This window comes from Enhydra lutris, unplaced genomic scaffold, assembly GCF_002288905.1.
Source record: "Enhydra lutris kenyoni isolate GAN:26980312 unplaced genomic scaffold, ASM228890v2 scaffoldscaffold48, whole genome shotgun sequence".
In the NCBI taxonomy this organism is placed as follows: Eukaryota; Metazoa; Chordata; class Mammalia; order Carnivora; family Mustelidae; genus Enhydra; species Enhydra lutris.
In genome coordinates this window covers 7,361,400-7,388,087 of record NW_019154132.1, presented here as the reverse complement: position 1 = coordinate 7,388,087, position 26,688 = coordinate 7,361,400, and the positions used below count along the sequence as shown (strand labels likewise).

Sequence of the window (26,688 nt, the reverse complement as noted above, 5' to 3'; positions counted from 1 at the left end):
AGAGAGAGAGAGAGAGAGAGGGAAGCAGGCTCCCTGCCAAGCAGAGAGCCCGACGTGGGACTCGATCCCAGGACCCTGAGATCATGACCCGAGCCGAAGGCAGCGGCCTAACCCACTGAGCCACCCAGGCGCCCGTCTGTCACACCTCTTAAGGAAAAATGTGTCGTCAGCCCTCCTGTCAGTCTCATCCCACATCAAACAAACATTATGTTTGCTTGTTCTGGGTCTCCCACACCCACTAGAACGGAAGCAGAGGGAGGGCAGTAGGGAGTTGTGTACTTGGTACATTGTATGCCTTGTCCCTAATACAGGTTGAACCCTTAATCAGCACTCAACCTGTCCTTGAAGACTGCTTCCTGCTTTTCATGGGTTATCTCCTCCAGTCCTTATATTAACTATTCTTTATATCATCAGGCTTTTTTTTTTTTAATGGAAAAAATAAAAATAAAATAAAATAAATAAAACAATAAAATAAAATAAAACATGGAAAAACAAACTGAGGCTTAGAACAGTCAGGTTTCTCAGATACAAACTCAGGCAGTCCAACTCATGCACACATTTTTGACCCTGAGGTTATACATACAAATATCTTCATTCTGGGTACCCTTGAAATATCTAGAGTTTCAGTGTTGTTGAGGATATCTGGTTACTGTGGTGTCAGATAGAGCAATTTGGCTGAAGTTTGGATTTATAAACTGACCAAGCTAGGCTAAGCAGGATGTATGTGTGAATGTGAAAGCATGTATTGTTATTATAGATGGGTATTAACTTCCCAGCGATTATACTAGTCTGGCCCAATAACAGCTTATATACAAGTGTGAGTCTATAAGAATTCTTTCCACACTAACCCTTTACTGGATGTCTTACGAATAATTGAAGAATTGGGTTCAATATTTTATCTCTTTTGCTTTGGTCACTTATTCTGGAAATTTTGTGTGTGTGTTTTCTGTCTTCCCTTTACCTTTACTGAAAACTTTTTAATACAGCTTCTCAAACTGTTCCTCTTAGGACATCACCACTCCCGATGTTGAACATTTCAAAGAGAGTGAGAAAGTTAGTGATACGATGCTACAAAAATTGAAGCAGTTCCATCTTAAGAAGAAAAGTTTAGATAAAGAGGTACTGTATTTATTGTTTATTCTAAAAATTGTATCATGTTTGGTGAAAAAAATCAAAGACAAAGATAACTTGAACAAAGTATAAAGAAATTCTGCAAATTTGGGATTTTTTTTAAAAAGAGTTGTTTTGGGCAGGGCACTTGGGTGGCGCAGTTGGTTAAACATCTGACTCTTGGTTTCCACTCAGGACATGATCTCAGGGTCATGAGATTGAGACCCATGTCAGGCTTCTTGCTCAGCTTCTGGGTCTGCTTGAGATTCTCCCTCTCCCTCTGCCCCTCCTGCTCATTCTCTCTCTCTCTCTCTCTCTCTCTCTCTCAAATAAAAGACGATAGCAGGATGTTAATTTGTGCCACTTTTAATGTGAGAGGAATACAGAAGTGGCAAGTTTATCAGTTAATGGAATAAAAACATTGTCAAATATGGGATCTTTGATTGTAGAAACAAATTCAGTCCAATGTTATGAGGAAATTATTTCTCTGAACTGAGGTGGACAGAAAATTTATTATGGATAATCTGGGGAGTCTCTTTGTCTCCTAGCTAACCTGATGAAGGAATAACAGATACACAGAGAAAATACTGTCCTCCATTTCTTAAACCAACCTTCAAAAATAAGCCCCAGTGAGGGTTGGAGCAGGATATTACAGAAACACAATTTCAGATATTTGTGTTGTTTTGGTAAATTTACTGAAATATTGCCAGGTGAAATAATGTAGTGTCTGTAATTGGACTCTGTGAAGGGGGATTGGAGGGAAGAGAGCATGGTCGGGGGTATAAATGATATATAATTGTCCGCTAGCCATCAGTAGTTGAAGCTGGGTGATAATTACATGGAGGGTCATTCCATTTTTTTTCTCTGTTTTTTTAAATATTGGAAATTTTGGGGGTGCTGGGTGGCTCAGTCAGTTAAATGTCCAACTCTTGATTTCAGTTCAGGTCATGATCTCAGGTTCATGAGATCGAGCCCCAAGCCCTGTGTAGGGCTCCACACTCAGCAGGGAGTTTGCTTTTCCCTCTCTCTCTCTTTCTCTCTCTTTCTCAAATAAATAAATAAATAAATCTTTCTAAAAATTAAAAAATTAAATATTGGAAATAGTTCATAATAAAAATAATTCTGTGCATCACACTTTACCTCACTGATTTGGGGAGAAATATGTATACTGAATATTAAAATTTATTGTCATTTTCATAAAGGAGCAAACGAACAAATAGAAATGATTATAAATTACATCTAGGAAAAGTTGGTAGTTCCCCCCCCCCTTTAAAGAAGAATTCTGATAGCCTAACTGTGAAAACACCTGAATATTGGGATAAACTCCCAGAGATCCCAAGCCCACCCTCAGGTTCCATGATCTGCTAGGACCCGGTGATAGTCACAGCTATGTTTCACCATGAGAAGCTACAGAGCAAAGTCAGCAGAGGGAAAAGGGGCTTGGGGCACAGTCCAGAGGAAGCCAGATTCAAGCTGCCAAGAGCCCCTCCCCAGTGGAGTCACACAAGATGCACTTTATTTTCCCAGCAATGAGCTGTGATAATACGTGTGAAATTTTTACCAGGGTCTCATTAGAGACCCAGCACCCAGGGTTTTTATTGGGGGCTGCTCACATAGGCATGTCCCCCTAGCGTGTACCAAACTGGACCTTCCAGAAGGAAAGAGGCATTCAGCATAAACGACACGTTCTGTACAGATAGGTTAGGCGCAACGAGCCATTCAGATTATAGAATGATGGCACTCCTCCTGCAATGCACATTCCCAGATGCCAGTCAGGGGGCAGCGTGACGAGCAGGCATTCCTGAGGGAAGCAGTCTCTGATCTGCTGTGTGAACTTTCTTCTGCACAAGAGCTGTAAAAACAGTAGATCTTTGGAGACCAGGGACTAGACAGGGCATGGTTTGATGATTTTATTATCAATGTTATCGAATGTAGTTTTATTTCTTCTCCTTTTCTGAAATATAAAACGCTTTTTTCCTTAGCTATTAGAACATAAAGACAAAATCACAGCTTTTAGAGAGCTAATTGCAAAAGAAAAAGCATTTCAAGATCAGGTTTTTGAGGTGAGTTTAACATTTCCCATGTACTGTCTTTAACATGCAAAAATACGATTTCAAATATCTATGTTCTCTTGGTATATTTGTCAAAATCCTTTTAGCTCCAAGTTCTACACTTCTATGATTCTAGCCACTGAAGAGCTCTTTGATTGTTAAGCTTATAAAGTATTTATTATCAAATTTCCCAAGGAATGTGCAAGTATTGGAAGTGAGCACAAATGTATTTAATCTCAGTTTACAGGTTTTGATTCAGATGAAGCCACAAGTGCTGGAGATATACCCGTCTTACTGGGAGCCAAACTGAATAGGTACCACAGTCTGAATGAAGAACCTGATTTCTTGATAAGAAAGACCTTTTGTTGATTTGCTGGCATTTTTATCCATAGCACCATTTTATTAACGAATTTAAGCCACCACCATTCTTACTATATCAGACTGTTCATTAAAACAGTCACATACTGGCACTGTGGCAGTATCATTCGACCATAAAAATATAGAATTAAAGTTTGCATTTTCAGGTTTTGAAATTTTACATCTTGTTCTACCTGACTCTTGTTTAGACTAATCAGATTTATTTCTTTCCAAATGCAGTAATCAAAAAAAGGGGTGTTGTTTTTCACAGTGATTGAAACACATTTATGCTACCACCATTTTTTTAAGTTCATTTATTTATTTATTTATTTATTTATTTATAATCTCTACACCCAACATAGGGCTCTAACTCACAGTCCTCAGATCTAGAATTGCATACTCTTCCGACTGAGCCAGCCACCACCATTCTTAATTTATCAGTAGCTGTTTACAACAACTATGATTAAGGAGTACTTCAGGTAATAGTTCACTTTAGATGCCGTCTAAAGTTGAAGGCATCACTACAGAAAAGAAATGGTCATTATGTGATTTGATGGAGACGTTAGCTACTGTTGTGGTGGTGATCATTTTGCAGTACAGAATGTATGAAATCAGCATGCTGGACACCTTAAACTTACACAGTACTATGTGTCAGTTATATCTCAATAAAGCTGGAAAAAAATAAAGGCAGATGGAACAGGAAAAATATGCTATAAGAAAGTAAAAATGTGATCTTGGGGGCTGAGATCCTGGGGGTGGTTCAGTGGGTTAAAGCCTCTGCCTTCGGCTCAGGTCATGATCTCAGGGTCTTGGGATCGAGCCCCACTTCGCACTCTCTGCTCAGCAGGGACCCTGCTTCCCTTCCTTTCTGCCTGCCTCTCTGCCGACTTGTGATCTCTGTCAAATAAATAAAGAAAATCTTTTTAAAAAATGTGATCTTGGTATCTAGGTAGTTACAGAGTTGCAATCCAACTGGATCTCACATAAGAAAAGGTGATTAATTAATATAATTTATTTTAATAGCAGTTAGAGAAGTCTACCATATTTCTAAATTGTTAAAAATTGGCATTCCGCAATAAATTCATAGCATAACCATTCATCTTTGAGAGAGAAGAAAAAGTCCAATGTGGCGAGGGCTCAAAAGTTTCTCATAATTCACTATTCTTTTAAATTTAACAAGTAATTATTGACTTCTCACAAAAGGCTAAAAATGCTAGTCACTATGGGGGCAGAAAGCCAAATCAAACATGATCTCTGCTTCTGAGAAACCTGGAAAAGAAGATAAAATACATAAATAAGTGTTCATGAGGGATAAAAGGGAAGTTCCTTAAAAAGTGATACAGTGACCAGTGTCTAACAGGGGCAGTGTTTGTCTAATGATAAGCTCAGATGAGGAACAGATACTGTCCAAGTTGGGGAGTCATGCGACACCTTATGAAGGCAGTGGCAACTGGACTTTGAAGACTAATAAAATCTGAGCACAGGGAGATGAGAGGAGAGCCCTCAATCAATTCTGTCATTAGTAGTTTCTGTGCTTTGGGCATAAAAGTTAATACAAGTGGACCTTCCTCTTCCCAGCAGTGGGAGGCTGGAATGAGAAAGAGGACACAGCTAGAAGCATGTCAGACACACTATGTCGTTTCTAGAATGTGCGGCAGGCTACTTGTACAAACTGTCTCTCAGAAAAACCGAATAATTGATGAGGGAGGGAAAGCTCCTCACTGAAAAGGTAAGCTACTAAAAGCAGAAAAGAAAAGGGATCTTTTGGGGGCAATTATAATGGCTGCTAAAACCTTACATTCAAGACTGAGGGGGAGGTTTTTGCTTTTTGCTTTTTTTTTTTCTTTTCTTTTTTTGAGAGAGAGAGAGAGAGAGTGTTGGTGATGTTGGGGAAACAGAAGGAGAGGGAGAGAGAGAGAGAATTCCAAGCAGACTCCAGATCCGGCACAGAGCCTGATGCAGAACTCAATGTGAGGTTCAGTCTCACCACCCTGAGTTCATGACCCGAGCCAAAATCAAGAATCGGATGCTTAACCGACTGAGCCAGCCAGGCGCCCCTGAGGGGAGCTTTTAATGAATGGGTCAATCTGACAAGCTCCTGAGCTTGTTAATCAATCTCAAGCCGCTAAAGGTGAGCCACGCACACCCCCTGATGTGATGCAAGAGGACAGGCACAGCAGATCTATGAAGTCTTCTCACCAAAACAGCTGGATCCGAAAGCAGACTTCTAGACCGAACTATCTTGACCGTGGATAAATAGAGATGACACCATGATAACAAATCCAGAGTGGAGAAGATTTGCATCAGTAAACACTTGGCACAAGAAAAGGGAGGGAGAGGAAAGGAATAGTTGGTATGGACAGTGGAGACAATGAACACATCAACCAAATGCAGTGTGTCACACCTGTGTAGGTCCTGATTCGAACAAACCTACTCTAAAAAGGTATTTGTCAGAGAGCAGAAAAAGGAACACATTCCGGTATTAGAGAATATTAATATTTTAATATCATTATTAATTTTAATATCGATATTGTGCTTTTAGTTAATTTTTTAAAGTTTTATTTATATAATATCATAATACCCAATGCGGGGCTCGAACTCACAGCCCCTGAAATCAAGAACTGTATACTTCTCTGACTGAGCCAACCAGGCACCCAAGTATCATTGTGTTTTTAAAACCCCTTATGGGGACGCCTGGGTGGCTCAGTCGGATAAGCGGTTGCCTTCGGCTCAGGTCATGATCCCGGGGTCCTGGGATCGAGTCCCGCATCGGGCTCCTTGCTTGGTGGGGAGCCTGCTTCCTCCTCTCTCTCTCTCTGCCTGCCTCTCTGTCTGCCTGTGCTCGCTATCTCTCTGTCAAATAAATAAATAAATAAAATCTTTAAAAAAAAATAAAAAATAAATAAAAACCCTTATGTGTTACATATAGAAAAGTATTTATGAGTGAATTAATAGAATGTTTAATTTTGCTTTATTTTTTTCTCTTAATTTAAATTCAACTAATTAACATATAATGTATTACGAGTTTCAGAGGTAGAGTTCAGTGATTCATCATTCTTTTTTTTTTTTTAAAGCTTGGGTATAAGTGAAGAGGGTAGCAGCCAGTACAGCTTCTTAGTTCTGGTTTTTTTGTTTTGTTTTTAAGATTCACTTGTCAGAGAGAGAGCACACAAGCACAAGCAGGGGGAATTGCAGGCAGAGGGAGAAGCAGGCTCCCAGCCAAGCAGGGAGCTGAATGGCAGATTTGATCCCATGACCCTGGGATCACGACCTGAGCCGAAGGCAGACACCCAATTGACTGAGCCACCCAGGCATCCCTCATCATTCTCATATAATACCCAATGCTCATTATATCACATGCCCTCCTTAATATACATCACCTATGATTAAGAGTCTCTTACGATTTTTCTCCCTTTCTGATTTCGTCTTGTTTTATTTTTCCCTCCCTCCCCCTATGATCTTCTGCACATATAAGTAAAACCATATGATAATTGTCTTTCTCTGATTGACTTATTTTGCTTAGCATCATACCCCCTCGTTCCACCCACAGTATTGCAAAAATGGCAGGATTTTTTTTTTTGATGGCTGAATATTCCATTGTAAATATATACCACATCATCTTTATTCATTCATCTGTCAGTGGACATCTGAGCTCTTTCCATAGTTTGGCTATTGTGGACATTGCTGCTATCAACACTGGGGTGCACGTCCCCCTTCAGTTCACTACATTCATATCTTTAGGGTAAATACCCATTAGTGCAGTTGCTGGGTCATAGGGTAGCTCTGTTTTCAACTTTTTGAAGAACCTCCTTATTGTTTTCCAGAGTGGCCGCACCAGCTTGCATTCCCACCAACAGGGTAGGAGGGCTCCCCTTTCTCCGCATCCTCACCAGCATCTGTCATCTCCTGACTTGTTAATTTTAGCCATTCTGACTGGTGTGAGGTGATATCTCATTGTGGTTTTGATTTGTATTTCCCTGATGCCAAGTGATGCGGAGCATTTTTTCATGGTGTCTGTTGGCCATCTGGATGTCTTCTTTGAAGAAATGTCTGGTCATATCTTCTGCCCATTTCGTGATTGGGCTATTTGTTCTTTGGGTGTTGAGTTTGGTAAGTTCTTTATAGATTTTAGATACTAGCCCTTTATCTGATGTCATTTGCTAGTATCTTCTCCTATAGAGTGGGTAGGTTTGCTTTTAAATACTCCAGGGAAATGAAAACATGGCAGAATTGGGGAGGCGGGAGGTTGGAGACAGATGAAAAGATGATGGAAAAGTATTGATAATTGTTGAAGTTAAGTGATGGACACACAGTGCTTCATTATTTGCTCTACTTTTGTATGTGTTTGGAATTTTCTGAAGTAAAGCGTTTTTGAAATGCAGAAGCGTGCTCCAGAAGGCTCACTTCTCATTCTCTAAGGAGCTCTAGGCCAGCAAGACGTGATCTGCTAGAGTGAAATTAGATGGCTTATGTGTCCTTTACTATTGTCATGTGCTTATCTCGTGGCCCTTCTGACCCCTTGCTTTTGGTTCTTCACAATTCTGAACTTCCTGTTCCTTTCACCTTCTGACCTCCTCCAGCTTGAGATAGGGTCTTTGACCCCAGCTTCACCTACTGCTGGGCTCTAATAACACCGCGGGTATTTAACTGTCAGGGACAAAAATGTCTCCTGATCCTAGGAGCCTTGGATAAAGTACACCGAAGTCAGGGATTTGGTCAGAGTGAACAGACGAGAGTCTAGTTAATAGTGCTGTGGTTTAGGGTTCAGGTTAGGCTAATAATAATGATTCCTCAAGGTCCTCCTAGAGCCCATCTTCAGTAAAATAGTAATCTTTTTATAAAAATAAAATTTTTTAGGGGCACCTGTGTGGCTCGTCAGTTAAGCATCTGCCTTCAGCTTAGGTCATGATCCCAGGATCCTGGGAGGCAGTCCCCACTCAGCAGGGAGCCTGCTACTCCCTCTCTCTCTGTAGCTTCCGGCTTGTACGCACTCTTTCTCTCTCTGTCAAATAAATAAATAAAATCCTGGGGCGCCTGGGTGACTCAGTGGGCTAAAGCCTCTGCCTTCGGCTCAGGTCATGATCTCAGGATCCTGGGATGGAGCCCCACATCGGGCTCTCTGCTCAGCGGGGAGCCTGCTTCCCCCTTCTTTCTCTGCCTACTTGTGATCTCTCTATGTCAAATACATAAATAAAATCCTTAAAAAATAAAATAAAATATTTGAAACCGGTAATATAGAAGATATCCTTTAACTGTTATTATATAATAGTTGAAGATTAAAAAAAAACATATACTTCACTATACTTTACTATGTATATATATACACTTCACTACACAGACACACTCACACAGACTTTACTATAGTATTCTCTGCATTACATAAAGCATTTAATTTATTATTTTAATAGTCTTCACAGATGTTTATTTCTAGTCAAGGAAATACTTAGAAGGTAGCAGATTATTTTCATGTTCATCTCCTATAATCATAAAATAAGGAAACAAATATGATGTAAGACAGAAAATTACCACTCTAGGAAAAATGTTCTAAGGGAGACAAAAGAAACGGTCACAACCCAGTGTCTTATGGTTCCTCTGAGTATTAAACATACCCCCCAGTTCCTGGGTTTGGACACAGTATTCCCTTGAGCAAGCTTTAGAGTTTAGTGGGCTTCTCTGCCACTAGGAAACCTCCTGAGGAAGACTGTGGGCTCACTTGAACTCCAGCCACACAGATGAGATGGCTGTCCAGTCAGGTCCAACTCGTGCTCCTCGGTTTCCACAGGAAGATGTCAACCTTACCATCTGTTTCCTTGCTCTCTCAAGCACCCTGGGCACTTATTTTATCAAGGGATGCTAAGTCCCCATTGCCATGGCCCAGGACTAGGGTGTAAGATCTTTGGGCGGCCATTACTGTGCCTACCACACCCTATTCCTCAACTTCCTGGCTTCAGTTTTCCTAAATCCTATTCTGACGCTGGTGTAAGAACCAATGCTTGCACTACGGACCCTTGTTGTGGGATCTGACATCAGCCTATTCGCTGACCAACTCAGTTTGTTTAAGAACTTGTCATCCCCGAAGGATTGCCTGTGCAGCCATCTCACGGCTCTCGGAGTCATGCACAGTAGAAAACACAGTTCACTTCTTGGGTCAGATACATATGTATCCCTACACAGAAGAAACACTTGTTTTTTATTCTTCTATTTCATGTCTTTGTGTTGGTCATAAATTCATTTCACTGCTTAATAAGGAGTCACAAACTGGGTCATGATTATTCTCAGCTGCTGTGTGGAACATGCTGGCTTGGCCTTCACAGAATTGCTTTTCCCAAGCGGTGGTTGGTGCTATGCCCTCAGCAATCCTAGGAAACCCCTTTCTCCATTTCTTACAGAGATTATTGTTTCACTTAGTGCCATGGGGATAAGAGCTTCCTTTGAGAAAACAAATGTGTTTCCATCACATTAATAATGAAAACCATGTCAATGACCAGAGTTCAGTTTTGCTTTATCCAAAGGGAAATTCAATCAATCAATCAATCAATCAGCCAGCCTTCAGATGTCCCAGTCTCCTAGGCCATTCATAACAATGATAGATAGATCTACTGTTCTGGTGAAATGTTATTTCTATATTGACACACTTTCTCTCTTAAGTTGACAAGAGCAGAATGTAAGATAACCCCATATGAGGAAAAAGTATTAATGGAAGCAAAAGAAAAATTTTTTTTCTTAGGAAACCTGGAATTATGAACTAGATAGAGCCAAATATCTTGACTGTATCACCAGGCCACTTGTACCCCTCATCACAAAAGATCTCAGTGATCCTAGTAGAGTGGTGTATGGTAGGCATAGTAATGGCCGCCCAAAGATCTCCACACCCTAGTCCTGGGACAAAGCAATGGGGACTTTGCATCCCTTAATAAAATAAGAAATCTAGGCACTTATGGCAAAAGGGATTTTGCAGATGGGATTAAATCAAGGACCTTGAGATATGGAGATAGACTATCCTGAATTATCAGGATGGGTCCAATCTAATCTCATGCATCCAGCCCTGTCTGAGAGAGATAGGACTGAAGAATGTAAGGGACACAACATTGCTGGCTTTGAAGATGAGGAAAGGGAACCACAAGCCAAGGAATGTGGGCAGCCTTCAGAAGCTGGAAAATCTCCCAAAAGCCTTCAGAAAGGAACACAGACCTGCTGACGCTTAACTTTAGCCAAAGGAGGAGACCCCTGTCAGACTTCTAACGTACAGAACTGTAGATAATAAATTTATCTTAGTGTAAGCCACTAAGTTTATGGTTTCCTACAGCACCAATAAAAAACTAATACAAGATGTGTTGACCTTATTTATTTTAGCAATCTGAATTTCAGTGCCTCATAATATATTAGAGTAGTTCATACCTTATTAACTTGGAACTAAATCTACAAATCTAGAACATGGGGGAGGGGCATAGCAGGGACCCAACCTAGGAAATCTTCTGCTGGAGGACTTCATGACTGAACATGGACACCTGGACTGAGGGCCCCTCAGCCAGCTCTGGCAGCCAGCTGGCTTCTCCACCTCTCACTCCACCGCTCAGTGCCACGTCCACACATCGTGGAAATCAGCTTTCCAAGAGAACTTCCTGCTGTGCTCTGGTCAAGTGTACGTTGCTGTGGACAGGGCCAGACATGGGTACTCTTCCTCTGCCTTACTCAACCCTACCCTTGGAACCTGCTGCTTCCAGATGATTGTCAAGGCCCATCCCCCTTGCCGTGGGTCTGCCTCTGCACCATGCACACGTGGGCAGATGCCACGGGAGGGGAGGTGCTGGGGAGATGGGAGAGCACACCACTGCTCCTGCTGTCAGCCCTCACGCACCCTGGGGTGAGGAGGTCTTGCTGGACCTTATGTAAGGGCTTTGATGCTATCTTAAAAAGTATTTATTTTAAACATTTCACAACAAACCGTGTAAAAACTAATATAATAAATAGACGGGTACTTACTGTCCAGATAAAGAAATGAAATGTGAATATAGGTGAAGCCCTCTGTGTCCTCCTCCAGTTGCATTTTTCTCCCCTCCACCCAGTGGTAACCATTATCCTGAATTTAGTGTCTACCTTTACCATGCACGTCTGTATTTCCTGCTTACATATTTATCTTTAAACGATGTGCATATCGTTTTGCCTGTCTTCTTTACTGCATCTTATATATCCTTTCCTGAATTCCCCCCCCAATCTTATAACTGCAAGATTCTTTGTTGTGATAGGTGTAGATGTAACTTACCCTTTTCCATGCCTTTGTAGTATTTTGACATATGAATAAATCATAGCTCACACTAGAACATTTCAGATACATCCAGTCTTTGTCCACACATTTTTACAGACTTGAAATCATACTGTATGTAAACTCTTGAGTTTTGCTTCAGTTAAGTATCACACATTTTTACATGTTCATGTTATCCTTAGAGATTGCATATAGAGTATATATAATTTTCAGTGACTCAATAGTCTCTTCAATAAATGGTGCTGGGAAAACTGGACAGCTATATGTAGAAGAATGAAACTCGACCATTCTCTTACACCGTACACAAAGATAAACTCAAAATGGATAAAAGACCTCAATGTGAGACAGGAATCCATCAGAATCCTAGAGGAGAACATAGGCAGTAACCTCTTCAATATCGGCCACAGCAACTTCTTTCAAGATATGTCTCCAAAGGCAAAGGAAACAAAAGCGAAAATGAATTTTTGGGACTTCATCAAGACCATGGAGTGAAAATAAAATATTTTTTTAGCCCTTCCCCTTGTTGGATGTTTGAGTTCTTTTTACTTTTACCTGGAGAAGTTTTTCCTTTGTATTATTTCCTTAGAATAAATTATCGAAGTGGGATTACTGCTTTTAAAGCTATAAATAAGCATGTGGATCTTTATGTACACTATCAAATGAATTTTCAAAAGACTTAAACTTTACCTTGCAGGTAGCAGTGTGTTTGTGGTACTATTTCACCAAAACCTTGCAGTATTAAATAATTATCACTGAAATTTTTCTAGACAATTGGCCTTTTACTTTATACTTGCAGTAAGATGGAATGTTTTTAGTATATTGCTTTTTCCATTATATCTGTGGGATGGTCTCACCTGTAGATTTTAATATATGTGGAGTTTAATAATTGTCATTTAACACAGGTTTCAACACATACGTTATATTTTCAAGGAATAAGAGTTATGATAGAATTAATAATATCCACTATGTGCAGATTTCACACCACCTTCCAAGCCATAGTGTTTTAAATTTGTACAATACCTATTCCTGGGCCTAATACCCATCTAAAGATTTTTTGCTTTATCTTCAATTTATCTTGTCCCCAAATCTGATTTCTCTTCTACCTTCACTTAGTTATGGTGACTGTCTGGGGAGGCTGAAGGGGTGGGAGTAGGGGGAGGAGTTTCCCAGTGAGAGCTGAGATCCTCACTGGGGGCAGCAGAGGATGCCAAAATCAAAGAACTAAGACTAAACAGGGCCAAAACCATGCACGAATGTCATGTGAAAAGCCTAGAAGGGAAGCCACAAGAATTACTGACTGAACTGGGGGGGTGGGGCAGTGGCTGCAGGCGTAGACAGTATCTATGGATCCAGAAATTTAGGACCAGGTAGAATAGAGCCCAGGGCTCATATATCTTGCCATCTTTTTTTTTTTTAAAGATTTTATTTATTTACTTGACAGAGAGAGATCACAAGTAGAGAGGCAGGCAGAGAGAGAGAGAGGGAAGCAGGCTCCCTGCTGAGCAGAGAGCCCAATACGGGACTCGATCCCAGGACCCTGAGATCATGACCTGAGCCGAAGGCAGAGGCTTAACTCACTGAGCCACCCAGGCGCCCTTGCCATCTTTTTTTTAAAGCTTATATTTATTCATTTGACAGAGGGCATGCACAAGCAGGGAGAGCAGCAGAGGGAGAGGGAGAGGGAGACAAGCAGACTCACCACTGAGTAGAGAGCCCAGCGCAACTCAGGGTTAAATCCCAGGACCATGGGTTCATGACCTGGCAGAAGGCAAACGCTTAACAGACTGAGCCACCAGGTGCCTCTACCTCCTGCCATTTATTTTTTAAAGATTTTATTCACTTATTTGACAGACAGAGATTACAAGCAGACAGAGAAGCAGGCAAAGGGAGAGGAAGGAAAGCAGGCTCCCCACTGAGCAGAGAGCCCGACTCGGGGCTCGATCCCAGGACCCCGGGACCATGACCCGAGCCGAAGGCAGAGGCTCTAACCCACTGAGCCACCCAGGCACCCCATACCTCCTGCCATTTTAAGCCAAGTACATAGAAAGCCAACTTACTAATGTTCAGTTTCTCTCCCTTCATTCAAATCTGCTTTCTTTTGGTGGAGACTTGGTGTGGGTTCAGATTTCCTAGCATTTAGCTCTGAAGCATTACAACAGCTCTGAGACATCAAGAGAAAGACATGACATCAAAGGAAAGCTTTCACTAATATTAGTCAAATAGCCACATTCAACGTTATTTTGTGTTATCTTCCTTTACCAAAGAGAAATGTTGCCACCCCCACATCCTTTAAATTATTGCTTAAATATTACTTTACATATTAAAAAGTACTTTTTGGTATGTTTTCATGAAAATGTTTTCGACTTTTTCGGTAATTTGACTCTAGTATACTGTCTTCTACAACTTTCCTATTTTGGAATTTTTTTTTAAGCTTTAGAATTTGAGCTCTTAATGAAAAGGCAAGCCACAGACTGGAAGAAAACATTTGAAAATCACAGATTTAATAGAGAAGTTGTATCTAGAATATGTAAAGCACCCTCAAAACTTTGTAATAAGAAAATAACCCAGTTTAAAAAGTGGGCAAAAGGGGCACGTGGGTGGCTCAGTAGGTCAAGTGTCCAACTCTTGATTTGGGCTCTGGTAATGATCTCAGAGTCGTGAAATGGACCTGCGTGTTGGGCTCCGTGCTCAGCATGGAGTCTGCATGAGATTCTCTCTCCAGCTCTCCCTGCTCCTCCCCATACTTGTGTGTGTGCGTGCTCTCTCTCTCTCTCTCTCTCTCTCAAAATAAATATAATCTTTGTTTTTAAAGTGGACAAAAATATTTTAACAGATGCCTCACTAAAATGATACACGGATAGCAAATAAGCACCTGAAGAGAAACTTGCCATCATTAAGATGCACGTTAAAACCACGATGAATACTACTGCATACCTATTACAGTGTCTGTTAAAACACTGACCACGCTAAGGATTGATGAGGATGTGGAGCACCTGATGGGAATGCTGCTTATGGGAATGTAATATGGTACAGCCACTTTGAAGAACATTTTGGCAGTTTCTTAAAAAGATAAATATAGGGGTGCCTGGGTGGCTCAGAGGGTTAAGCCTTTGCCTTCGGCTCGGGTCATGATCTCAGGGTCCTGGGATCGAGCCCCGCATCAGGCTCTCTGCTCAGTGAGGAGCCTGCTTCCCCCTCTCTCTCTGTCTGCCTCTCTGCCTACTTATAATCTGTTAAATAAATAACTAAAATCTTAAAAAAAAAGATAAATCTATACCATCGGTCTACTCTTGGGTATTTACCCAAGAGAAATGAAAGCATATGTTCAGGGGCTGTCCATTAATTGTCTGCTTTGGGCTCAGATCATGATCCTGGGGTCCTGGGATCAAGTTCCATGTTGGGCTCCCTGCTCAGTGGGAAGTCTGCTTCTCCCTCTCTTTCTCCCCCTCTCTACCATTTGCATTCTCTCTCTCTCTCTCTCTCTCTCTCTCAAATAAATAAAATATTTTTTTAAAAAAGCATATGTTCATACGAAGATTTACACATGAAGTTTCTTAGCAGCTTTAGTTATAATAGCTGAAAACCGAATGCAACTCCAATGCCAACCAACAGATGAATAGATAAACCAATGATGGCATGTCCACACCATGGAATACTACTGAGGAATGAAAAAGGGATGAACTACTGATACACATGCAACACTGATGAATCTCAGAATTGTGTGGAATGACAAGAGCCAGACAACAATAAATACTGTTTGCTTCTATTCCCTAAAATTCTAGAAAAGACAAATCAACAGTGACAGAAAGCAAAATTGGTATTTGCCCGGGGCTCGCATAGAGGGTGGGAGTTATGGAAGATAGGCAAGCAGGAGGGAGGAATTACCAAGAGGCAAGAGGAGGGGCAGTGATGGATATGTTTATTATCTTGATTATGGTGATGGCTTCATAGTTGTATACATATGTGAAAATTTAACAAACCATACTCTTCTTAAATACGTGCAATTTATCATGTGTCATACTCTTAAAGCAGCTAAACTTTCAATGCTTTAGCAAAAACTTCAAATGTTGATTCTTTTCCACCATAATTCAAAAAATTGCTTTACAAGAGCTATTCCTTTATTTCTAAGACAAATATCCCTTAAAAATGTTTTCTTCTTCTTCCTTTAATTTGAGGTTAGCAAATTTAAAAATTCAACCCAAGGACTTAAAAGTGTTCTTATCTTGAAACCCATTAAAGAAATCCAAATCCTGCCATGAAGTCTGTAATGAAAAACAGAAGTGAGAAGCAATTCCGTATTGCCTCAGTAAGAGGTCATTAGCTATATGAATCTCCAGGTGAGGAGTCCAGGTGAGGAGAAGCAAAGGACTAAAATGGGAAAAGCCCTATGCTAATGGTTGATAAATATGGATTTCAGTCTTTCCACTTCTAGACATACCTTTCAAAAACTTTTAGATTTTCTTTACCTTGATTTCATCTGTTAAATTGAGGTAGTAATATCTCTACTCCCTGCCTTCAATAATGTATGTAGTCAAAGGAGTAGGACCACTAACTTGGTATTGACCCCATTAATTTAAAAAGAGTAGGAATAAGGGGCACCTTGGTGGCTCAGTTGGTTGAAGGTCTGACTCTTGACTTCAGCTCAGATCATGATCTTAGGGTCCTGAGATCAAGCCTCCCTCTGGGCTCTTTGCTCAGCACAGAGTCTACTCATCCCTCTCCCTTTACTCCTCCCCATGCTCATGTGTGCGCATTCTCTCTCTCTCTCTCTGTCAAATAAATAAATAAAATCTTTTTTAAAAAGTAAGAATAAGAAAGTTGCTGTTTCTGCTGGAAATTTGTTTTGCCATTGCTTCTCCTAGGGGATTTCACTACAGACACATAAGTATATCTAAAATATTAGAAGATTGATGGCCATTCTTTTTTTTAAAAGATTTCATTTATTTATTTGACAGAGAGAGAGAGATCATAAGTAGGCGGGGTGGGGGGGACAGGCTCCCTGCTGAGCAGAGAGCCCGATGCAGGGCTCGATCTCAGGACGGCAAGATCATGACCCAAGCTGAAGGTAGAGTCTTAACTCACTGAGCCACCCAGGTGCCCCTTAACATTGGTATTTAATGGGGACATTTTTGTCATTTTTCTTCTATAATTGAAAATTAAAGTAACTGCTAAGGGAACTTGTGAATACCCTTTCTTGATAATCAATCCAAGACGTCACTTTTAGAAATACAATTTTTTATTTTTATTTATTTCTTTTTGCACCTAAACATTGGATCTTAGGTCAGAACATGACATATGAACTGAAACTTTTTTTTTAAGACTTGCCGTCATTAATGCAAGTTGAGAATATTTATCAAGCCTGAAAATGCATCCTCAAGCACATCAGTGCTTTAGACAGAATCAAATATGTTTATGTATTGGTTATAAATGAAAAGAGGGTAAAAAAAAAGAAAGAGAGTAGTAGGGTAGTAAAGATTTGGGTTGACATTTGGATTCACTAACAAGTGTTAAATTATTTGCAAAGCTGTTTCATAGTGTTAAACTGGAGAGAATTATAACTAATTATAAAATTATAATTTCTGCTTATCTGTTCTAAATGCAATTTAACTAGGATTAGCATCTATTGATTCACTTACGGTACAACTTGGTTTAAGAGAATCCTGGAATAAAGATTAGGTCACTGTTTTCATTTATTCTCAGCCTATGGTTTCCATGACAGTTTTTAGGTTAGTATTTTTACTGATGTTTCTCCATAGATTGCAAAATTGGGAAATCTTCTAGAATCAAAAGAAGACCACTGCAGCAGACTCATTGAAGAAAATGACAAATATCAAAGACATTTAGGCAACTTAATAAATAAGGTATAAATTTTCTTATAGAAATCTTTGTTTTTAAAAACTATGCTGGCTCAGTTGGTTAAGTGTCTGCCTTCAAGCTCAGGTCATGATCCCAGGGTCCTGGGATCAAGTCCTACATCAGGATTCTGCAGGGACCCTTCTTCTCCCTCTGCCTCTCCCTCTCTCTGTCTCTCATAAATGAATGAATGAATGAATGAATAAATGAATGAAATCTTTTAAAAATAATAAAATTTTAAAACTATGCCAAATACTAAAATAATAGAATTTTGGTGCTGCAAAGTATCTGAGGAGTGACGGAAATATTTATATTGATTCCTTTTAGTTCTTAATGACATTATAAAACCCTCTCATTAGCTTTTTTATCTGACAACCTAGCAAAGAACGTTCTGTGTATCTTTACCTCTGCCATCAGCAATTTCAAGTCTTGTGTTACAATTTCATTTTGAGGGTAATTATAAATCTTGCCAACTTAACATTCTAGTTTACCTCCTAAAAGCTGCATTAACTTTAACCAAACAGGCTCTGACCCTTAGTGGATACATCCACTGCTTGTAAGGAAGACAACTGGATTATAGTTGACCCAACAGTTGTCCGTTTTCTGACAGTTCACTCCTTCACGATGAGTAGGCACTTTATAATTCTATTTCTATTCACATTCCTGATTTCAGAACTATAAGAGAGTTGTTTTGCCTACTGTAAAACTACTGGTGGGAGTCACATAATTGAATGTCAGGATGTAGAGATTTTTTAAAGCAAAAAATAAAAACTCTATGTCAGAGAATAATTTTTAGCTTCTTTTCTCAAGGTTACATCCTACGAAGAAATCATCGAATGTGCTGACCAAAGGCTCACGATATCCCACTCCCAGATTGCACAGTAAGTTGAAAAAGCATAGTTTTTAATTTTATAAACATGTACTCATATTGGGTTTGCTCTCTGGCTTGCCAAGTTTCTGTTCTTAAACTCCTAGGAGGAGGAAAAATGTACAGTTTTTGTACATTAAGACCGTTTCTTCAATGAAATAGTATGCGTAACGTCTGACTGCTTGAATCACTGGATTTTCATCTTTCTTTCTCAGAGCTCCCTTCGATTTCAGGGAGGTGGGAGGTGATGGACTTAGTGAGAGATATCCAAAAATTTCAGAAGCTATTCCCTGGTATTCAAGTAAAATAACCTTGCAATGCTTAGACTTTATCCACAAAAAGTTTCTGAATGCACACCGAATGAAACATGCATGTACGTTGATCAAGAACCAATTAAACTCTCACTAGAATGGGATTCAGCTTGAAAGTACTCCAAAATTCGTGTTTTTAAATTCTGCAAATTTTTTCACTCATTTCTTATCCTCATTTCTCATAAGCTGTTTCCTCATCCTTCCCACAATTTCGTTTAGACTGTGCTAGCGATCACTAGAGCTTAAGCAAAAGGTCTCATCTTACGTAGGAAGATACCCCAAATATGAAATTTCTACATGGCTAACTCACATTTGAGAAGCTATAACATCTCCACTGTGGCTGAAAGCAAGGAAGGGGAATGGCAAGAGGCAATGAGAAAAGCAGGCAGAAACCGTATCCTGAAGGTACGGCAGGGAGCCCGCTTCCCTTCCTCTCTCTCTGCCTGCCTCTGCCTACTTGAGATCTCTGTCAGATAAAATAAATAAATCTTTAAAAAAAAAAAAAAAGAGGGCACTGTGATGAGCACTGGGTGTTATATGTAAGTGATGAATCACTAAATTCTACTCACCTGGGTCTGCCTTTGGCTCAGATCACGATCTCACCATCCTGGGATCAAGCCCTACACCAGGCTCCCTTCTCTGTGGGAAGCCTGTTCTCCGTCTCCCACTCCCCCTGCTTGTGTTCCCTCTTGCTGTGTCTCTCTTGTTAAAAAAAAATTTTTTTAAATCCTTAAAAAAAAAGAAAACCAATGTAATCTTAACATTAAAACAGACAATAACAGCCTGAGAAATAAATGATAAGCTAATTTCATCATAAATATAGATGCAAAAATTCTAAACAAAAATCATAAATAAACTGAATCCGGCAATGAAAGGAAAAACCAACAGTGCATCCTGAGCAAATTGAATTTATCGCAACAATGAAAGGTTCATCATTAGAAAGTCTATTAATAAAGTCCACCACATTAACTGATTAAAGGAGAAAATATCATTTCAATACGTTCAGGAATTCTACAGCAGTATACAATAAGAATTTTTTTTTTTTTAGAACTCATAACAAAAATACAAGAAAGGAAATTTTCTACTTTTTGATAAAAAGTTACATTCCCATCCCTCCATCCAAAAAAAACCAAAGCCACTATAATAATCAGTTGATACACTCCCAAGTATTTCATCTAAAAATCCGGAACAAGATAAATAAACCCATGGTTGTTGCCAATTTTATTTAGCGTTATGCTAGCAGTCCTCACCAGTGCTATAAGAAGAGAGAAAAAAAAAATCCTAAAGGTTGGTATGAAAGTAACAAAACTCATTATTTTCCAACGATATAATTGCCTGCAAAGAAAGCCCAAAACAATCTACATATAAATTATCGATATTTATAAATGACTTTAGCAAAATTGACAATTACAAGAAAAACTTCCAAAGTCAATTGAATTTCTGTAAATGAGCAACACGTTGTAAATAAGTCCAATTTTTAAAACTTTCTATATAATAGCAAACAAAAGTTCCCTACAAAAAAATATGCATGAACTTTGGGAAGAAACTTTAGTCCTTATTGGAAGATTAAAGAATAAGTAAGTGAGGCACAGTATAATACCCATGGAGTAATGGGTAGAGGGTTATTAAAAAAAAAGTCTCTGTTCATTTCTTATCCTGGCCTCCCATGTTCTCCAGCCATGCTACCTTGTTATTCTAGGTGATCTTCCATTTTTATCGTCTGTCCATCGTGGTCCATCGTGGACCATTGTAGTCTATAGGCTTTGAGGGCATTTGTCAGTGTCCTTTACATTAATGTATTCACTATTTATCATCCAGAATACCTACTGCATCCTGGAAACATACTTCCAAGGCCATGCATGTCTCTTATAGACAACACTGCATTCACAGATAATAGTTCCTGCCCTTTCACAGCACTGTGGTTTCTAGTCATGTGAAGTCCCTATAAATGTTTTTCTGTGCAAAACCAAATCAGAAGTCACAGAAAATTCCAGAGTGTAAATCCATAACCTTTCTTCCTAATTCCATTATAGTCTAAACACAGGGTGATCAATAATATTTTCCTGGCTTGAACATGCGTTTAAAAATCCATAGGTTTTTTCAAATGCCCATCACCCAGTTAAAAATCCATGGGTGGCTCAGTCAGTTAAGTATCTGACTCTTGGTTTCGGCTCAGGTCATGATCTCAGGGTGATGTTATCGAGCCCTGAGTCAGGTTCCGTGCTCAGCAGAGAGTCTGGTTGAGATTCTCTCTCTCCTTCTCCCACTGCCCCTCCCCTCCAAGTAAATAAATACATAAAATCTTTTTAAAAATCCGTGGTTTATATATCTTGATCACAGAGAATAAAGTGGACAATTGTTAACCTTTAAGACTTGTAACCCCAACAAAATAGCCACATTTAAATATGTAACATATTAAAAGAGCATTGACACTGCTCTATAATCACAATTCCATTGTATTTCTTTGACTTCTTTTTTCTTTTTTTAATGAAAAAAGGTTGGCATGAGAAAAAGAAGAGGTAAAAGTAAATGGCAGGACGGGACTGGAAGAGATTATGTTGAGTGAAATAAATCAAGCAGAGAGAGTCAATGATCATTTGGTTTCACTTATTTGTGGAGCATAACAAATAGCATGGAGGACAATGGGAGTTAGAGAGGAGAAGGGAGTTGGGGGAAATTGGAAGGGAGGTGAACCATGAGAGACTATGGACTCTGAAAAACAATCTGAGGGGTTTGAAGCGGCGGGGGTTGGGAGGTTGGGGGAACCAGGTGGTGGGTATTGGAGAGGGCACGGATTGCATGGAGCACTGGGTGTGGTGCAAAAATAAGGAATACTGTTATGCTGAAAAAAAAAAAGTAAATGGCAGAACAGTAATTACGGCAGAGAAAAAATGGCTCCCTACAAGATAATAACATCCTAATCCCCGAAACCTGTGAACACTACCTTATATGGGCAAAAAATGGGGGGGGGGTGTCAGCTCTATGTGAAGTAATCCTGTTAACATAGGACAACATACGAAAAATTAAAAAGGAAAAAACATGTGATCATTGGACAGAAAAAACATTTCACAAGAGCCACTCCTGATACAAACACCAAACAAACTAGGAACAGAAGGGACCTCATTCAGTATGATGAAGAGCGTCCATAGAAAAAATACTATTAAAGTCCTACTTGAGGATGAGAGACTGAATACTTTTTCAAGATCAGAAATGATTTCTATTCATATTGTACTTGGAAGTTCTGCCCAATGCAACCAGAAGGAAATAAAAGGCATTCCAGTTAAAAATGAACAAGTAAATGAATTTTTTTTTTAGAGTTTATTTATTTATTTGATAGAGAGAGAGAGATGGCGAGAGAGGGAACACAAGCAGGGAGAGTGGGAGAGAGAGAAGCAGGCTTCCTGTAGAGCAGGGAGCCAGATGCAGGGCTCGATCGCAGGACGCTGGGATCATGGCCTGAGCTGAAGGCAGACACTTAGTGACTGAGCCACACAGGCGCCCATGAATTTGTGGGTTTTTTTTTAAATTTTTGTTTCTTTATTTTTAATTTCTTTTTAGTGTCCCAGAATTCATTGTTTAGGCACCACACCCAGTGCTCCATGCAATGCGTGCCCACCATAATACCCACCACCAGGCTCACCCAACCTTTCACCTCCCACCCCTCCAAAACCCTCATGAATTTTTTTTTAAATGACCTGATCATCTGTGTAGAGAATCTGATGAAATCTATAAAAAAGACTATTTTTTTATTTTTTATTTTTATTATTTATTTGACAGAGAGATCACCAGTAGGCAGAGAGGCAGGCAGAGAGAGAGGGAAGCAGGTTTCCTGCTGAACCCTGAGATCATGACCTGAGCCGAAGGCAAAGGCTTAACCCACTGAGCCACCCAGGCACTCCTACAAAAAAGACTATTAAGAGATTAACAAAGTTGCAGAACATGAGATCAATAGTATTTCTATATACTAGCAATGGGCAATCAGAAATCTAAATTAAAAAATAAAAATATTTCTAAAAGCACTGAAAATATGAATTACACAGGGATAAATTTGACAAAAACTGTGAAAGACTATACAAAGTATAAAACACTGTAGAGAGAGGATAAAGAAGACTGAGCTAAATGAAGAGATACGCCTTTTCATGGCTCTTCAGAATCATTCTTGTGATGCCTTCATTTCCCCTCACGCTGATCTACAGATTCAATGGAATCTCAATAAAAATTCAGCAGGCTTTCAAAATAGAAACTGACGAGCTGATTCTGAAACTCATATGGAAATTCAAAGGACCATAGAATGGTCAAAAGAACTCTGAGAAAGAAGGACAAAATGATAGATTCAAGCTGTTTGGAAACAGAGGGCCTATTTAAGATTGTCATCTCCTCCTGGATTGGACAATGTCTCCTCTCTAACCTTGGAAAACAAAAGCCTGGTATCTCTGGACAGTAATGCAGAGGCTTCAAAACGCCACTGTGCATGTCTTATCCTGAGACATATGCTTTGTTTTGCCCATATAATGCTTATTTTTGAAATACTGCCAATACTTAAAAAGGAAGATTTCCGGGGCGTCTGGGTGGCTCAGTGGGTTAAGCCTCTGCCTTCGGCTCAGGTCATGATCCCAGGGTCCTGGGGTCAAGCCCCGCATCGGGCTCTCTGCTCCTCGGGGAGCCTGCTTCCCCCTTTCTCTCTGCCTGCCTCTCTGCCTACTCATGATCTCTCTCTCTCTCGCTCGCTCGCTCGCTTGCTGTCAAATAAATAAATAAATAATCTTTTTTTTTAAAAAAAAAAGGAAGATTTCCTGTAAAAATTTTGATTTCCATCTCCTCTTTAAAAGTAAGATCTGCCATCGTTGCTGTAACATTCCCACTAGGCAACATCAGGCAAGAGGCAAGTAGCAACTTTGTCCTTCTGGCAGATAATAGGTGTGGTGTCTCTCCCCATCAGATGGGAGCCCCCAAACGTGGGGTGACCTGATCTGGCAGAAGTTGGGGCTCTCAGGCCGTGAAGGAATTCACTGGAGGCAGAACAAAGGAGACAGGAGTTTATTCAGTAAATCCAACTGAAAACACTGCAGAGAAGCAACAGGCAGGCCATCAAAGCAGAGCTTGTCTGCATTGAGGTAGTGGGTGGGAGCCGTATTTAAAGGAAGAAGGAACGAGGTATGGGACATTTGGAATTTTCCCTTTTTGGGTAACTGTGTTTGGTTGTAAGTAGCCCATTGGTTAGTGAGGGCTTATGGATATTTCGAGGTGAGTTGCCTCCTAGGTTTGTCTGTATTTATTTCAGGGGTTGGGGTCACCTCGGGCCCTTTTGCCTTGATCAATTTTCTGTTGCGCAAACCTGTTGTCTAGAAGAGACCTCTGCAATAGGGGTATACGCTCTCTGGGTTGCCCCAATCCTCCCTTAGCTGGCTGCACTCATTTCACATACTTGCCTGACTCTTCCATAGGCATTTGCATTTGCGATTATGACTTCCGCAAGAGAATTTCCTATCTCTGTGGTAGGCTGAGTAATGGCTTCCCAAAGACAGCCACATTCCCTGGAACTTGTGAATGTGCCCTTATCTGGCAAAAAGGACTTTGCAGACGTGATTAAATGATGGATCTTGAGATGACAAGATTATCCTGGATTATCCAGGGGAGCCCTAAAGACAGTCACAATTGTTGTTATAAGAGGGGGGCAGAGAGAAATTTGATGAGGGAGGAAGGCAGTATGACCAAACTAGCAAGCGGGCAGGCAGAAAAGGCGATGTGCTGACGAGCCAGGAACCACGGAATTAGGACGGGAAAGGCGAGGCCAAGAATACTGCTTTGGAGCCTCTGGAGGGAGCACGTCCTTACTGACACCCTGATTTTAGCCCAGTGCATCTGATTTCAGACTTCTGACCTCCCGAATAAATGTGCCTTGTTCCAAGCCACCAAGGTTGTAGTAATCTGTTCAGCAGCCGCAGGAAAGTGATAAACTGTCCCTGGCTGGGAAAGCGAGTTTGGGAAGAGACTATTTTAATTAATTTGCCCTCCTAGAGGCAAGAAGGGAACCTGCTAGTATCGCTCTTATTGGAAGCCATTAAAGTCGAACACAAGTAAATCTCCGACAGGCCCCCGAGTGCTGTGATCCTTCCTATGACACTATTACGTATTTCCCCATGTTCAAGCAGTTCACAGTTCAGGGGCTGTGCTTTTAACATGTTACCCCCAGGATTATGTTGGCAGGGATCAGTTCTCTACCCACAGTGTGTATAAATGAATAGGACATCAAAATGTCACTTCATGGATTTACCACTGTCTGCTTTCCCTCCTCACTACTGGAACCCCTAAAGGGAGAGACTGATTAAATCATTGGAGTTGCTAGGAAAGAATTCCAAATTGTCGTATACTGAAGTAGATGGATGAAAGACTTTGCCAAAAAGCTAGATTCACCATTTATATTCATCTCAAATCCTCCAGTGCGTCCAACAAAATATTACTTTGGAAAAGTCAATTTTAGTCATAAAATTCAATTGTTCCTCCCTTCAGTTTAGAAGAGAGAAATAAACATTTGGAAGATTTAATTAGGAGGCCCAGAGAGAAAGCAAGAAAACCACGGTAAGTTTTTCTCTTTTTTTTCTAAATAACAATGTTTTTAACTTTAAAACTCAAGTATAGGGGCACCTGGGTGGCTCAGTGGTTAAAGCCTCTCCCTTTGACTCGGGTCATGATCCCAGGGTCCTGAGATCAAGCCCCACATTGGGCTCTCAGCTCCGTGGGGATCCTGCTTCCTCCTCTTTCTCTCCCTGCCTGCCTCTCTGCCTACTTGTGATCTCGGTCTGTCAAATAAATAAAAAAAGTCTTTAAAAATAAAAATAAGAAAACATAAGTATATAGATAATACATCAAAAAAAAACCCTTTTTTCCTTCTCTTAACTTAAGATAAACTATATACAAGTTCTTGGTATTTTACCTAGCATAAAATAGTTGCTTGATAAATGTTTTTGGTAGGACTTGAATTGGAAAGTCAGAACACCTACCCTCATGGAACTTACAATCTCCTCTAAGGAAGATACCATAAAGATTATGAGCTAAGATTTCATCTACAGCAAAACAGCTTACATTTGTATCTTATGACCAGACTTTCTTATACTAATGTTAAACTTACCACCCATTATTTCTGTGGATTTGATGCTTCAAGGGATATGCACAAACCGTATGGGGTTGACTAAGACCATAGTAGGATATTAAAATGGGATTCTTCCTGGCCTAGTCCTTGAGGTGTTAATAAAATAGTCACAAGGGGTTTTTTTTTAATATTTTATTTATTTGAGAGAGAGAGAGCATGTGCACAGGAGAAGTAAAGGGTCAGAGGGAGAAGCAGACTCCCTTTTGAGCAGGGAGCCTGATGCGGGACTCGATCTTGGGACTCCAGGATCATGACCTGAGCCAAAGGCAGTTGCTTAACCAACTGAGTCATCCAGGAGCCCCCAGTCATCAGTTCTTAAAGTGAGAGCGAGTTTTCCCCAGGTGTAGGATTTCTGAAGGAAATTTCAAATAACCTGTTTCATGACTCGTATCTTTTGGCCAGATCCCATATTTAAAAAGTGTGGAGAGTAGGGAAGACTAGAGAAGAAATTTCTTTGAATCCGTCATGTTGTGGACTCCCATCGCCCCCAAATAATTCTACCTCTTTTATTGAAAGCCTGGTGAGGGGGTTTCCAGAAGATCACCTGGAGAGCTTTGATCTGCATTTCCTAAAATTTGGGGAACAGGGAATCAGTGATGCACCCTACCTGAGAAAACTAAAGCAAACCGTGGCAACCCCCCAGAGGGGCTGTGTGAGGTGGCCTGTTCTCTCTGAGCTTGTCCCCAGGACAGAAGATGTGTGTGATAGTTTGTTAAGAACCAAGC

At 40.2% G+C, this 26,688-nt stretch overlaps 1 protein-coding gene across 1 annotated transcript in view; it reads left to right on the top strand.

Moving 5' to 3' along the window:
• LOC111156743 (cancer antigen 1) overlaps positions 1-26,688 on the top strand; it is a 49,551-nt gene that overhangs the window by 20,803 nt on the left and 2,060 nt on the right. Inside the window, 5 exon segments of the mRNA XM_022517800.1 lie at positions 1,009-1,119; positions 3,093-3,173; positions 17,538-17,642; positions 18,445-18,515; positions 25,324-25,392. Coding sequence (XP_022373508.1) covers positions 1,009-1,119; positions 3,093-3,173; positions 17,538-17,642; positions 18,445-18,515; positions 25,324-25,392 — 437 coding nt within the window.